This window comes from Mesoplodon bidens (assembly GCF_964165515.1).
Source record: "Mesoplodon bidens genome assembly, chromosome: 6".
NCBI lineage: Eukaryota > Metazoa > Chordata > Mammalia > Artiodactyla > Ziphiidae > Mesoplodon > Mesoplodon bidens.
The window spans coordinates 18,068,702-18,084,921 of record NC_138162.1 but is presented as its reverse complement, the minus strand read 5'-3'; the positions used below and the strand labels follow the sequence as shown (position 1 = coordinate 18,084,921).

At 43.6% G+C, this 16,220-nt stretch overlaps 1 protein-coding gene across 1 annotated transcript in view; it reads left to right on the top strand.

Annotated features, from left to right (window-relative positions):
- PAPPA (pappalysin 1) overlaps nt 1–16,220 on the top strand; it is a 256,176-nt gene that overhangs the window by 134,148 nt on the left and 105,808 nt on the right. The window contains exon 10 of the mRNA XM_081237665.1: nt 11,345–11,538. Coding sequence (XP_081093791.1) covers nt 11,345–11,538 — 194 coding nt within the window. The remainder of the gene's footprint in view (nt 1–11,344; nt 11,539–16,220) is intronic.

Sequence of the window (16,220 nt, the reverse complement as noted above, 5' to 3'; positions counted from 1 at the left end):
ACCCGTGTCCCCTGCATCGGCAGGCGGACTCTCAACCACTGCGCCACCAGGGAAGCCCGGTAGCTATCATTTTAATTAGAGAAGTAGACAAGTACAGTAGAAGTAGTCTTCTGTTGGAAGAAAAAGAGAGGGTTAAGTAGCCCTCCTGAGTGGATTGCTAGAGGAATTTTCCAGAGTAGTGTCTGGTTAAATATGGATAAAGGATGAATGGAGACTAGTCATAGGAAAAGCAGGGTTGTGAATCTGGGGGGAGCTTCTGCACAGGTGGGGAGGTGAGAGGGAACATGGTCCGTTCAGCCTGCCTGGAGCTGAAATTAGATTACATTAGAAAGGGGGCTGCAGAAGCAGGCAAGGGCCAGATTATGCCTTGTTAATTGTCATCAAGCCTCTGTCAGAAAATGCTGAATGAATAACTCAGTACCTTCTGAGGTAGCCCATTTCATTTTCAGGCCAACTGTAGTTTGTTAGAAGAGTTTTTCGCTGTGTCCCCTCTGAGCCTTCTCTCCCTCAGGTTAAGCAACTCCATACCTCTATGAGCATTGCTTAGTGATGGCGCCTACCTTGGGCCCCATCCTCTGACCATATCCTAGTTCATCGGTGGCCCAGAACTGATCTGTCCAGCCATCTCTAGGATCAGAGGGGGCTTCTCTGACCTCTGACCTAGGATCGACTGTCTTTTCAGTAACGTAATCTGCAATCTCACATTCTTGTTTGGGCCAACACCTTCTCCAGTTGGTAAAAACTGATCTCAGAGAGACTGCTACTCTTTTTTTTTTTTTTTTGCAGTATGCGGGCCTCTCACTGTTGTGGCCTCTCCCGCTGCGGAGCACAGGCTCCGGACACGCAGGCTCAGTGGCCATGGCTCACGGGCTCAGCCGCTCCGCGGCATGTGGGATCCTCACGGACCCGGGCACGAACCCGCGTCCCCTGCATCGGCAGGTGGACTCCCAACCACTGCGCCACCAGGGAAGCCCGAGACTGCTACTCTCTGGGACTATTGCAGAGCTCGGGCACTAGGTGCGCGGGCTTCAGTAGTTGTGGCACGTGGGCTCAGTAGCTGGGGCTCGCGGGCTCTAGAGCGCAGGCTCAGTAGTTGTGGCGCACAGGTTTAGTTGCTCCGAGGTATGTGGGATCTTCCCGGATCAGGGCTCGAACCCGTGTCCCCTGCGTTGGCAGGCGGATTCTTAGCCACTGCGCCATCAGGGAAGCCCGCAAATACATTTTAGAATGAATCAATTGAAGGGAATCATAAAACAGTTTGATTTAACTTTCTTTTTTACTCAAGGGGAAACTGTAGCCCAGAGAGGGAGATGACTTGGTCAAAGCTATGGGTATATTAGTGGACATTTATTTTAGACTCCAGTTCCCTTGACCAGGCTGCTGACCTTGAGGAAGTGTCCCATTCTTTCTCCCTCCCTTCCTTCCTTCCTTCCTTCTTTCCTTCTTCCCTTTCTCTCTCTGTCTCTCTGTTTGGTGTGGACTGATGAGATCACATTAAAACCACTGATACTCCATTTGTAGTTTGCTATCTTTTATCACCTTTTTTTTTAACCATTTTTTGCCAACTTTCTGCATATGAATGTTTCAGATTATTCTTCTGCATTTATTATTAGCTTATATCATGCAAAACAAATCTCATTTTGTTACTTCCTGCTCATACTTTTAAAGGCCTTTGGGTCCTCGGTATCACCCTTCCTCCTGTCCATGCTTAGAATGCCTATTTCATGGCCACTGTGTCATTCACTGCCGTACTGAATTTTATCCCTCTTTCATATTATGAGATCGTGCTGGCAACCAAAATAGACCCAGCTGAAAATCATTCAGGGCTTTGAACATTCTGCACATTGGATGTATTTTCATTTATTAGGATCACTATCTTTGCTTACAATCTTTTTAGGCCATTCAAAAAACTATACTAAATTCAAGGTGATGTAAATGTATCTTCAAGTTTCAATTCATAAGGCCATCAAATCTCTTTATTAAATTTCAGTCTAGTGTGCACCGCCTTTTCTCTCCAGATATTCCATTTCTTTGCAGATTCAGTCAAGAAAGAAAATAAAACAATATGTAGGACAGATGGTGAGATGTCTTATGGGAAAAAAATAACATGGGATGCTTTATATAGAATTGGATTTTCCTCCTCAGTATGTGCTAGGATTTATAATATGATATCATTATAATTAATATTTTCGTTAAAATCTTTCTACAGTGCAATCTACTGAAACAGATTCAAATCAGGTTTGAGATTTCTTCAATACAATCAATAACAGAGATTCTGAAACTCGAAAGAACTTTGTTCATTCATCATTTACTGAGTACCTGCTATGAGACTGGCATTGTCTTAAGAATTAGGGGTGCAAATAGAAGTGTGATTGGGGCCAGCCCAGAAATATCTTACATTCCAAGAGCTATACACAATCACTCATTCACTCATTCATTTGTTCATTCTTTCTTTCTTTATTTTTTTGGCCACACTGTCCTGCATGAGGGATCTTAGTTCCCTGTCCAGGGATAGAACCCACACCCCCTGTAGTGGAAGTGCAGAGTCTTAACCACTGGACTGCCAGGGAAGTCCCTCATTCGTTTATTCTTAAATATCAATTACATAATATGAGGAGGCAGTTATCTTGATCCTAAAGAAAGGAGTACATTTTGAGATAAGCTTCCATGAAACATATGTCATCTAGAAGGAGGAGAACAATAATAAATACAATTTATTTTTAGATAGTGAATAATACTGTGAAGAAATAAAATAAGATTGTGTGCTACTTTCTAATGGGGATGGAAGAATAAGATGTGAGCTTACTGTAAGTGGGCAGAGTTGTTATTTGAGGAAGTAATGTTTGAACTAAACCCTAAGTGCAGAAAAGAAGAGATTGTGAAAAAAGCCAGGGGAGAAAAAGTATTTCAGGTAAAGTAAATATCAAGTTCGAGTTTTCTGGAACAATAACAAGTTTGGCTTATTTAAGGAATAGATCCTTGTTGAATGGTTGGATGGACGGATGAGTAAATGAATGGAAGGCAGTGAGTAAGAAGGATAATAGTAGGAGATGGTCAGATAAAGTGGGGACTTGGCTGTGATACAGTCTTTGGATTTTGTTCCATGCGAGGAGTTTTAGGTTGGAGAGTGGCCTGATGTAGTTTATGTTGTTAAAAGAGCGCTCTAGCTGTGCTCTGGAGGAGGGAGGGTTGGGAGCAGACACAGAAGAGAGACTGGTGAAATAAGCATTGCCATAGTGATGGTGGCTTGGATTAGGGTGGTAGTGATGGAGCAAAAGTGGATCTTTTGGGAATATCCTGAGATAAAAGAGTCTACAGGATGGGCTCATGGACTTTATGTGGTATTGGAGGACGAACTGGAAAAAATAGAGATGACTCAGAAGGTTTCAGTCTGGCCATTGTCAGGCAATGTTATCATTTACTAAGATGGGGAAGAAAGGACTGTGGGAAGAAACCATTACTTTTATTTTAGACATGTTGATTTTTTTTCTTTTTGAAAGAGGTTTCATGTAAGTTTATGACTGGGTGATAGAATTCTTTTTTTTTAAATTTAATTTTATTTATTATTATTATTTTTTTTACATCTTTATTGGAGTATAATTGCTTTACAATGGTGTGTTAGTTTCTGCTCTATAACAAAGTGAATCAGCCATACATACACATATGTTCCCATATCTCTTCCCTCTTGCGTCTCCCTCCCTCCCACCCTCCCTATCCCACCCCTCTAGGTGGTCACAAAGCACCGAGCTGATCTCCCTGTGCTATGTGGCTGCTTCCCACTAGCTATCTATTTTACGTTTTAGACATGTTGATTTTGTGATGACTTTAAATAGATATTTAAGTAGAGATGGCATTGCAGGCAGCTGGGACTCAGAGAAGAGGTCATACCTAAAGAGATGTTTGAGTCATGGGCACATCCATACTCTAACATTTTTATTTAAACATTGGGACTGGATGAGAGACTGTAGATAGATAAGAAAAAGAGGGCCCAAGACCTCACCCTGAAAGCTGGCAGCATTTAGCAGAGGGAAGCAGAAGACAGCAAATGAGTCTGTGTGGGAAGAGCTGAGAGCCAGAAGGGACTAGGATGGCGTGGTGGTGTGGAATCCAGGAGGGGAGTACTTCAGGAGGAAAGGAATGGGCGATTTCCTCACATGTTTCAGGACTGTTGGACGTCATAGTTAGTTTTAGCAATGCTGAGGTCAATGGTGACCTTGCCAAGATTGATTTCTGTGGGGTGGTGAGTTCAGAAGCTAGATGGGAGTGAACTGAAGAGTGAATTGTCGGAGAGAAAGTGGGAAATGCAAATTTAGATAACCCTCAGTAAATTTCACTATGAATCATGGAAAGGGAAATGTGAAGTAGAAGACAGAATGGTAAGGATATGTGAACTGAAGGGAGGCTTTAAGTTTTTTAATTTTTAAAATATACATTGCTCACTTTGTTAATTAACAATTTTTACATAGGCCATATCCTGCTTTGCTGGTTTGGAAAAAGAGAATCGTGACTCAGGGAATAAAGGGAAATGGTCTGTGCTAGACAAGTAGTGATGCAAAAGAGTGACAGGTCAGGCTTCACGGGGCTGAAGATGCTAGAGTTAAATCTTGATGGAAGACGCAAAGGTGAGGACTACTAGCCTTTCAGGCTAAGGAAATAAGAGGGGAGTGGAGAGCTCTGAGGCGTGAGTTCTGGGAAGGAACTCTAGGCTTTTAGAGTGGAGGTGTGGTTGGAAATGAGAATAGACAGGCAAGTTGGAGCTGGATTACAGAAGGACTTGAGTGCTAGATGGGGACGCTCCGATTTTGCAGGAGTCAATTAAGAATTTCAGACATGGTCAGATTTAGGTTAATCACTCATAGGCTGCTTTATGAGAAGGTGTTGAAGTGGGGAAGACCCAAAGCCAATTATGAGAGGGTTGTAGGGGGCAAGTGGACAGAGGAGAGGCTGTCCTGAGGATGCTCTCTGTGGGTGTGGAGTTGGAGCGATCATTTGAGACTACGTCCAGATTCACTCTTCTTTTCCTAGTGCTTTGGGTTTGCTAGGTGGCGCCTGGTTGTCACACTGAAGCACAGGAAGGAATTTCTGGCCCACTTTGGTATGTGGCCAGCCCTTGACGGAACCAGAAGCCCACTTAAACTCCTCAGATTCAGCAGACCTAATCGACATCTGAAGCTTGTTAGCGGATTCATGGTTCTTTAGAAGCCCTTCACCACCCTGTCTTTTGTACTCTGGACAGGCTGATCCGGTGGCGGAGGTTAAGAACAAACCTTGGTTTGAATAGAACTAAGTGAGGTCAGCGATGTGGGTTTGCCTTGAAGCCTTTAAAAGATAGGCAATGTAAAATCCAGATATTCTGTTCCAGAGGAAACATTTACCAGTACAGCCGCCACCCTGCCTCAAGCTTCCCCTTTATAAACCTTCAGGGCTTAAGCACTCCACCCAGTTTCCCCTGTTCCAAGAAGCTATTATTTGGACCCAAAGATTGTGCATTTTTTTGGTCTCTTTTTGTTGCTGTTTGGATGAATTGTTACACGACATGAAGTTTGTTGTGGTTGGACCCATCCTCAACAAACAACTGAACTTAAAAAATACTACTTTTTCTGGTGTTTAAAAAATAGAAAAAAAATAGTAATCATTGGACGAAAAGAGAATATCCTAATGTCAGTCCTGTTCTCTCAGCTGGAAATAGAAACAGATGCTAACTTCTCAAAAGCTGACCCATCTTCATAAACAAGAAGTTTAGAAAGATAGGTAGATCTACCCATCCTTTGAAAGGCAGGCCACTAAAACAAGCGTGTGTTCAAGTTCTGTGTGTCCTCCTTGAGTTCTAAACCAAATCCATCTCCTGTTACTTATAACTCTCATCTCTCCACCTGCAGGTAGTCTTATTTTTTTCTCAGTGGGCTCTTGACTTAGTAGCCCCATTAGCTTCTCAGACTTGTTATACTTAGCCCATACCAGGGGCTGTTGTGAAAAGTGAAATCAGAGATTCCCAAAAGTAGTACTGAAACTTGGTTAAAGATAACAAACTATTTTGTTCCAGAATTATATACTGGAAACCCGATCTGGTAAGGTGGCACGGTGCAGTAGAAAAGGCATTGTATTATGGGCTTAAGAACCAACGTTCTGGCAACTTTTCTTCTAAAGCCTTCAGAAAATTACTTCAACTTTGTGAACCTCAGTTTCCCCATACATAACGTGAAATAATCGCGTTCAGCTCCAAAATCATCATCATCATGATGATCATCGTCATCATAGACCATTTATTGATCACCTGTTATATTATTAAATGCTTTACCTGCATTTACCGTTAGTCTGTAAGTTCTGTGGGATCCTCAGGATTCCAGTGGTATCACAAATTACCAAAGTTTCTAATCAAGGTAAGTTAATCAGCGTCCCCCAGTTGGGTTGAAATAGTTCCACTGTAAGTAATTATCTTCTTTTTCCTCAGGTTGTTGCTCCCCCACCGCCCCCCTTTTTTTTTTGGTTTACTTGGTTCCTTGTATTTATATTGAATATAGCCCATGCACTCTCTTCAATCATTTCTATTCTTGAAGATTCCTTAGGATCTAGGGCTGGGTAAACAAAAGTAGACATTTCTAATTAAGAAGACTTCTCCTCCAACCCCTACCTCACCCCAGTATCATCATGGTTAAGAATAAGCCCTGTTCCTTTAAGACTTGTATCACTTTCCATCTCTAAGTCTATTATGCTGTTTGAACATACCCAGCACTTTGTCGAGGCAGTCTAAAAGGTAATCTTGTTTTCATTTTACAGATGGGGAAACTGAGGCACAGGGAGATGACATAACATACCCATGCTTATCCAGTAATCAGGGACAGATAAGGAGCTTGAATCCAAGGCTTCTAACTTCAAGGATGAGAACTCTTAACAATAGCTCAAATGCCAGCCTTTGCTTATACTTAAAAGCAAACTTGTTTCGTCTCCCTGAGACTTGGCTTTCCAAGCTTTCAAACAGGGGTGACAATCCCTGCTTATCTCAGATAGTGTCCTTCAGACATGCTTCAGGAGTGCAGAGGCATGGCAGTTCATCCTGATGCTCCAGACAGATGGAAATTGAAAATTAAGTCATTGAGAATCGGCATCAGCTGTGTCTGCCCAGTTACAGAGTGTCCATCTGCCTTGGGCTCTTGGAGCTGAGCTCACCTCTGGCAACTGAAAGCTCAACCAGGGAAGACAGACCTGGCAGTGTCTCCCCACCTACATCAAGTCTCCTAGCTGGTTAGAGCAGATTTCTAAGTGTCTCACTACGTGAAAGAGAGCGAATCTGAAATGAGGAGTACCCTCGTATCAGGGGAAGGTGGGGTAAGATGGAGAAATTGGACTGCCCAGTGGAATTCCACTGTAAGCTGGTCACCACTGGTGTCCCAATTCCTTTCCCTTCACCCCGAGACCCAGTCTAAAGAAACATTTCAAAGTGTACAGAGCCTAAACTATATTTGGACGAGAGTATGTGCATCGAGGGTGCTGAGTTTTCCTCATTCATTCATTCAACAAGTATTTGTTTTCACAATACCCCTCCCTGTGGGATGTATTATTACCAGTGCCACCTAGCTACTACCTGAGAAGGCAGGGGGCAGGATGCTCAGTGGACCTTGGTATTGACTTCAAACTCTTTTCCCTGAAACCTGCTCAGCTCCCAGCATAAAGCATTCAAGAAGCACCAAATAAAATGGTGTAATGAAAACAGGAAGGCTGGTTTTGTTTTATTGTTTTGTTGTTGCTGCCTTTGTTTTTCCTGGCCACACATTTGTATTCCATTCCTCACCCTCCTTTCTTCAGTCCTGGGGGCATGGGTGTAGAGTGGGAGAGAGAATTCCCCAGATGAAGACTGGCAGATGCAGCTCAAGGGTGCCTGGGACTCTAGTAGCAAGAGAAACTGAATAGCAGAGTGCAGGGATGTTATTCAAAAAAAGGGACTCACAGTAGCTTTGTCAGCAGAATCTTGGGGGAGAAAACAGTTCTCTCTCTCTCTCTCCCCCTCCCCCCTCCCTTCCTCCCTCCCTCTCCCCTTTCCCCCAATTTCCTATCCCTCTTTTAACCCTCCCTCTGCCTATCTATCTATATATCAACTACATACTACATATAACTGCCTATCTAAGTACATATTTACCTACCTATGTCTACCTCTGTCTCTCCTCCAGAACCTCCAGGGTCCACTGGCTCTAAGGAGACAGATAGATTGAGGTCTTCAACGTAATCAGGAAGAAATTAGCCTTCACAAGAACTCAACTCTAGCCCCAGATCCTGCCACTCTGAAGTCTCTTTGATGAGGAAATGAATCAACTTATCTTAGAGAGCAGATCATGGGTGATCTTATGATCATCTTACCCTATTTGTCTTCATATTCGAGGAAAAGAAAGGTGGTACCAGGAGTCCGGCAACCCCGTGACCTTATCCTCAAGAGGGTGTGCCTTCATCATTCTGTAGATATGGTGTGCAGGGGGAAGACCTCTCTGCTAGATATCAAAAGTCCAGGATCCTACTTCTAGCCCTATCACCAACTCTCTCTGTTGTCTGGAAGCAGATGCCTTACCTCCTATGGCTCTTAGTTTTCCATTCAATAAAATAGGTGAAGGGGCTGGGATTGTACACATCATCTCATGAAACCACTGCAACAATGCTGGATAAATATTATCTCCATTTTTTTTTTAATGAGGGAAATGAAGTTCAGAGAGGTGAGGTTATGTAAGCCCTGTGCTGCTTGTATATGGCAGAATTCGGATTTGAACCTAGTTTTGTCTGATGCCAAAACCTATGCCCTATGCAGTTCCCTGTATTGGGTTTCTAAAGAGTAAAGTCTGGATTGATGGCTCATCCCTCTTGGATTGGGGCTGAGTTTTATTATATGTAAGTTGGCTACGTTCACCAAGAGGTTGGAGCTACTGAGAAGTGCTGAGCCTGTATTCTTTCCATGCTTGAACTGCCAGGCATGCTACTGGTCACTGGAGTCCTCAGCTGGCTCAAACTCATCCTTAAATAATTGAATTATAATGGATTGATTTATTCTGGCTCTTTTGATAGTATTTCACTATGTAAACTGTTTGCAGAAATAAACAAGGGATTTTGGAGCTTGGAAGGGGCTCAACATTCTGCTGCCCCTGAATTCAATGATTCCTTTTTTCAGATAGTCAGCATCACAGAAATCCAAGTCTTATTTCTACTTGACCCAGGCTCTTTCTGTTTGGGGGAATGCTGCTTGAAAGGGTTTCAAGTGAGTACTGATTTTATAAGCTGATTCAATTCAGCCACTTAGGAATAAATTGAACCCTTAGGAGAAGAGTATTTTTTTCTCTTGACCATTATTTTTTTTAAGGGTTTTTTTTTTGATGTGGACCATTTTTAAAGTCTTTATTGAATTTGTTTCAATATTGCTTCTGTTTTAAGTTTTGGTTTTTTGGCCGCAAGGCATGTGAGATCTTAGCTCCCCGACCAGGGATTGGACCCACACCCCCTGCATTGGAAGACAAAGTCTTAACCACTGGACCGACAGGGAAGTCCCTTGACCATTATTTTAGAATAAAGCTCATTCCTGTCCGTTTCTAATGAAAGTTGTATGGCTATCTTGAGAGGTTGTCCTGGCTGGGACAGTGATTTCTGTATTACAGATGGGAAGCCAGAAGCTGAGAAGTGACGTTAATTGTGCAAAGTTACATAGCTAATATAAGGGGCAGAAGCCAAACCCTGGTTAGAAATGGGGCTTCACTCCATTATTTTGTAGTAAGTAGGGGAAGGATGGCCTAGATCAAGCAGTATCCTCAGGGTGACCATATGTTCTGCGGCATTTAGATTTTCTCAGGATATGTGCCTATTGCCTGGACAGTTTTTACTAGCATTCTCTCTCACTCTCAAAGTGCATTATTTGGATGATAAATTATAAGGTCACTCCAAAACACTGGATAGGAACTAGATTTTGAGGAGCTCACTGCCTTTTGAAGGAGCTGCTGTATGTAAACATGATGGCCGCACAGTGTGATAAGTGTAAAGATGGGGATCTTTGTAAACTAGGAACCCACGTAGGAGGGGGCACTTAGCTTTTCCTGGAAGAATTGGGGAAGTATCACAGAATACCTGACATTCAAGTTATTAAAAGTTGGGCAGGGTGATCTCTTTTGGACGGCTACCTCCAGATTTCTCCTTGTGTGGTTCTGTATTGCAACACCAAGAAACATGTCCTGTATATGTCCTACTTACTTAGAAGGCATCCAGTTAATTCTGTGCTTCTCTGATCTTTGTTCTCGCAGTTAAGTGAGCATCACTGCAGCCAGCTGCAGCTTTAAATTGTCCCACTCAGAACTCCTTGCTGGGATTTGAATTACATGGGAGCTTAAGAACTCACTTGGCCTTTAACTGAAACACCTAATACATCCTACAAGGCCCTAGAAGCCTAGCACATTAGACAGGAAGGGCTCCTGGAGTCTCAGGAGTTTCGTCCCCTTCAGTGATGTTTGAGCCCAGAGAGGGAAAGAGATTTGTCTAAAGGAACAGAACAATTTAGTTACAGACCTGGGACTGAAGCCAGAGTCTCTTATGTATCAGTGTACTCTTTATGTCCAACTGTAATCCTCTTTAGAGTTAAATAAACCTCAGTTTGAGACTATGAAGTTCTGTGGTGGCAGCTAATGTACCCAGAACTTGGACAGTGGAAAGCCTGAGTTTAAAACTAGGATCTGGCATGAACACACTGAATGACCTTGGGCAAATAATTAAAGCTATGTGGGATCTCAGTTTCCTAATCTGGAAGACTAAACTCATAATTTAAATAATACCATCTTTCTCACAAGCTTGCTGTGGGGCTTATTTGGGGTAATGAAGGTGGAAATGTTTGTCAACTTTTGTTTGTGTGTATGTAGTAAAAATCACATAATACAAGGTCTACCTTCTTAACAAATCTTTAAGTGTACATACAGTTTTGTTACCTGTAATCACAATGTTGTACAGCAGATCTCTAAAACCTATTCATCTTGCGTAACTAAAACTTTATACCCATTGAACAGTAACTCTGAAATCTCAACCCTCTCCTGCCAGCCCCTGGCAACCACCATTCTACTCTCTCCTTCTATGAGTTTGTTTTACATACATCATATAAGTGGAATCATACAGTATTTGTCCCTCATGTAATGTCCTCCAGGTTCATTGATATTGTCACATATGGCAAGATCTCCTTCTTTTTAAAGACTGAATAATATTCAACTGTGACTCTCAGTGATGGGCTTGACCATGCTGATGATTCTTCTGATCTGATTCCGTAGCTGCTGATGATAGATGAGGCCAAAGAACAAACATTGATCTGGTCTCTCCTTTCTATGTCTATCTCCTGTAGATGAACCCAGCCGGTGCTACTTCCATGATGGTGATGGGGTATGTGAGGAGTTTGAACAAAAAACTAGCATCAAAGACTGTGGTGTCTACACGCCCCAGGGGTTCCTGGATCAATGGGCATCCAATGCTTCCGTATCCCATCAAGACCAGCAGTGCCCAGGCTGGGTCATCATCGGCCAACCAGCAGCATCCCAGGTAAGCTCCCAGCCCCACGTAACATTTCCTGCAGACATTCTGAATCTCTGCTCTGCCCATCACAAAGGCAGTGTCATTGGACATGGCCACTGGATCATATCTCTAGCCAAATATAATTTTTTTTAAATGCATATATAGGGAATTCTCTAGCAGTCCAGTGGTTAGGACTCCACGCTTTCACTGCCAAGGGTACAGGTTCGATCCCTAGTGGAGGAACCGAGATCCTGTAAGCTGCGCAGCATGGCCAAAAAAAAAAAAAAAATGCGTATATAACTTTATCATATTTTTATCAAATATTCCTCCATAGGACTATACCATTTTATATTCTTATCAGGAATGTATGAAAGTGTTTGTTTCTCTTCACTTTTAACAACAGAGTGTATTGTCAACTTTTGGATTTTTGCTGTCTCCATAGGTAAGAAAACGTCATCTCATGTTGTTTTAATTTGCATTTCTTTTACTATAGTGGAATTGAGACTCTTTTTGTATGTATGGTCATGGTCATGTTCCTTCCTTTTTCTATGAGCAGTCTCTTTATCCCATTTTTCTATTGGGACTTTGGTCTTTTTCTTCTTGATAGTTAAAAGTTTGTGATCTATGTTGAAAATATTTTCGCCCAGTCTGCAATTTTTCTTTTGACTTTGCTTTTATAATGCTTTTATCAAAATGTTTTATAAAGTCATTTTTTTAAAAAATGTTATTGATATGTAGTTGATTTACAATGGTGTGTTAATTTCTGCTGTACAGCAGAGTGACTCAGTTCTACACATATATATTCTTTTTCATAGTATTTTCCATTATGGTTTTTCATGGGATATTGAATATAGTTCCCTGTGCTATACAGTAGGACCTTGTTGTTTCTCTGTTCTATATATACTAGTTTGCATCTGTTGATCCCAAACTCTCAATCTTTTCCTTCCCTACCTTCCTCCCCCTTGGTAACCACAAGTCTGCTCTTTATGTCTGTGATTCTGTTTCTGTTTCATAGAAGTGATATCATATGGTATTTGTCTTTCTCTTTCTGACTTACTTCACTTAGTGTGATAATCCCTAGGTCCATCCATGTTGCTGCTAATGGCCAAATGCAATTCTAAGGTCTTATGAGACCTGTTTGTCAGAGACTGGACATGGAAGGGTTAAGGGCAAGAAACATCAGCATAGTAGGGGTAATGACTGTCCTCCTGTGTCCCTACCTATTGTAAGTTGTATTTGGGGAAAGCTCTCCATTTTGGATATACCACTGGAATTCAATGGGATAAGAACAAATTCTTGGGGAGAGTCTCACTTTTGAGGGGGGCAGAGTGTCAAGTTGTGTGCTCCTTGAGCACTCTCCCGTGAATTAACAGTGCCTCTGCCATGAATTTGCTGTGTGGCTTTGGGCTAGTCTTCCCACCTCTCTGGGCCCCATTTTCCCCATCTTTAAGTTAGAGAGTAGTTGAGCTGGATGACCTCCAAGGACCTTTCCAACTCTAAAAAGCTGTGACTCGTTCCTTAGTCCCCAAATGCACTATTTATGTCCCAAGGTTCTTCCCCAAGGGACTGTCAGGTTAGTTGAGAGAGCAAGAGTGTCGGGGCCACCAGAGCTGATGTGATTCTAGGGATGGCCATACTGTCCCCAGAGCCCCCTTTCCAATTACCCTGCTGAACAAGCACCTGCCTTCTTCCGAGATTCCTGTTTCCCAGAGACACGACTCAGTGCTTCCTACTGCCTGGCCCCATAGCCGTTTCTGAGGCCGGCCTCCCTCCTGGCCTTGCAGATGAGCCATTCCTCCTAGCCATTCCTCTCTAATATTGCTTCCCTGACTCAGGGTCGGTGGGGGAGTTGGGGGAAGGCCTGGTTTCTAGATGAAAGAGAAATGTGACCTTCTGGGGCCCAGTGAAAATCATCGGAAGAGGTACAAAAGGAGTCCAACCTCACTTATAGTGTTTATTTGATCATTTTTTCATTTATCTGATTGTGTTTACCTGCATTAGATTCTTTATTTATTCATTTGCTTCTCACTGCCCCAAGGAGGATAGAAAGAAATGGAAGCGTGGTATCCCCTGACGTTTCCCATGTGTAGTGCCAGCCGGGTGCATGAATGAATGAACGAACAAACGAATGAATGAATAAATGAGTGCTTGTGTAGGCCTCATCCTGCCCCCGTGCCACCTCTGTATTTGCTGTATCCATCTCTGGTTACACCCGTGCTCTGAACTCTAGTTACCTGTTTCTGTGTCTGGCTCCCCGTTTCGACTGGTAGTTTTGTGAAAACAGTTTTGAGGGTTTATTCACTTTGTTCCGCCATCTTCAAGCACAGGTCTAGATAAGACTAGGAGTTCAGGAGATGTGTATTTCATTTACTGTAGATTCACACACGTGCACACACACAGAGACGCACGCATATTGCTACCTCTCTCACACAGAGTGTCCTGCTTCAGGAACAGCAGGGCTGGCCAGCAATAGAGCCAGGAATTCCAAATTCAACACCTCCATCCAGTTCCTAGAAATGTTTAAAAAACATCATTCAAACCAAGGGTATTATGAACACACTCAGAATCTCACATGGGCAGGTGTTGAGGTAGCAGCTGTGCTTAAAAACCACCCAAAGTTTATTGCTACTAATGTGAGAAAAGAATTTTCCAGTCTTAGCATTTGAAAAGAGACTTTGCGGGGCAATTATTCCAGTCTCCTAAGGAGGGGGCTGTCAGGAATCATGGGTGATTATCTCTTCCTAAACAAAAATCCAATTAAAAAAAAATCATTATAAATACTAGCTCTTCGATCTACAAAGAGGAGATGAGGAAACAAAATCATCCTATTGAATTATTCATTGTAACCAATTTTATTTTAATGAAATCGACTAGGTTCCATTACTCTGGGCTTGGACATAATCTTTGTTACAAGGAGACTTCAGCTGTAACTAAATTTGCCATAATGAGATCAACTCACTGGAGAATACAGGGTCAGGGTAGGGGATGTGTGTGCCGTCTGGGTGCAGGGCTGGGCAGGGCGGCCTAGAGGCCTGCAGAACAAAAGTCCCCCCAGTTCCCTGTCTCAAAGCAAGTGCCTAGAAGTCATTCACACACCGCCCCCGTCATGCACAAGCCAGCATGTGCGCACACACACGCGACCTGCATAACTCTGAGTAAAGGCTCTTCCTGGAGTGTAAACATAGCTCCCTTCTGACAACAGAGAAGAGGAAGGAGTCTAACCGTGGCCTTCATTACCCTGTGCAGTGATTAGAGGAGGCTGGTGGTTAATTTTCACCCTGTCAGGGCCTCCAGTGAAGAGGTTGATGGCTTGAGAGGGGGAGTTGGGGGGTTTTAGACGCACCGTGTGCCCCTAACTTCCCTCAACACAATTATACACTCGTCCTCCTCCTCCCTCCTCTCTTTCTGTTTCTTTTACATACAGACAGACAGGCACGCACACGCACAAACACAAACACATGAACACCCTACAGGAACAGGCCGTGTAGATGCAGGGGCCCCTATCCAGAGAGTGAGTCCCAAAGCACAGGGTGGAGAGTGGGACAGGGAACCAGTGGTTGTCGAGGTCCACCAGCCACTGTACTGGGCCCTCATACACACTTCATAGCCAACCCCCTCGCCATTCTTATTTTTGTTGGGTTTTTTTGCGGTACGCGGGCCTCTCACTGCTGTGGCCTCTCCCGTTGCGGAGCACAGGCTCCGGATGCGCAGGCTCAGCGGCCATGGCTCACGGGCCCAGCCGCTCCGCGGCATGTGGGATCTTCCCGGACCGGGGCACGAACCCATGTCCCCCGCATCGGCAGGCGGACTCTCAACCACTGCGCCACCAGGGAAGCGCCCCCTCGCCATTCTTCAAGGAAAGAATTATTACCTACCTCTGAGAAACTAGGGGGTGGAGTGTTTTCTCCAGGGTCACACAGCCCGTAGTGGAAAATCTAGGATTAAAAGGATCTCATGGAAGGTGACATTGGGAGCTTGGGAATATGCGGTCCTGTCCAAGAGCTGCAAGTAACTGGATTCCTGCAAAATATCACTGTGAATCAAGCAGAGAGTCGTGGATGGACAGATCTTTGTGTTGGTGGTACTGGGCACACTCCATGAAGTGCTTGAATTCTCCTCCTACAGACTTCCTGGGCACTGCCCACACCTTGAGTTCAGGACGCTCCCTTGTCCTGTCTCAGTGGCCCTGTTCCTGGTACCCTGGTGTTCGCTAGGATGTTCCGTCAGGTTGGGGAGTGATGAAATGACCTCAGTTGTGTCCGTTTCCTTCTTACAAACCAGTTTTGTCCCACTCTCTGTCTTTCCCTGATGCTGCAAAAATGATAAGTGCAGGTGTTTATTGGCGGTCTGTGCCGAGGTCTGGGCTGGAGCCCGCGGAAGAAACCAAAGAAGTAAAAGACCCAACTCTGACCTTGTTAGCATGCAAGACTTAAGTATGAGGATGCTATTGAAAGGAGTAGCCCTGTCAGAATAAGAGGGCAAGTGATCACTGTGACGACTGAAGAGACGCCTCACCCTTTGTGCTAGATGGGTCTAGAAAATGGTTAAAACTTCCATTTTCATTTTTGTGTGAGCCCTCCACTTTTCATAGTTCCCAGTCTCTCTCGTCCATTCTCCTGAAACAAGATTCCCAAATTTGGTTAGAGCCAAGCTCCTCCACCCCGAACATTGAGTCTTATATCCAAATGTTATCAGAAGTATCAAAACTT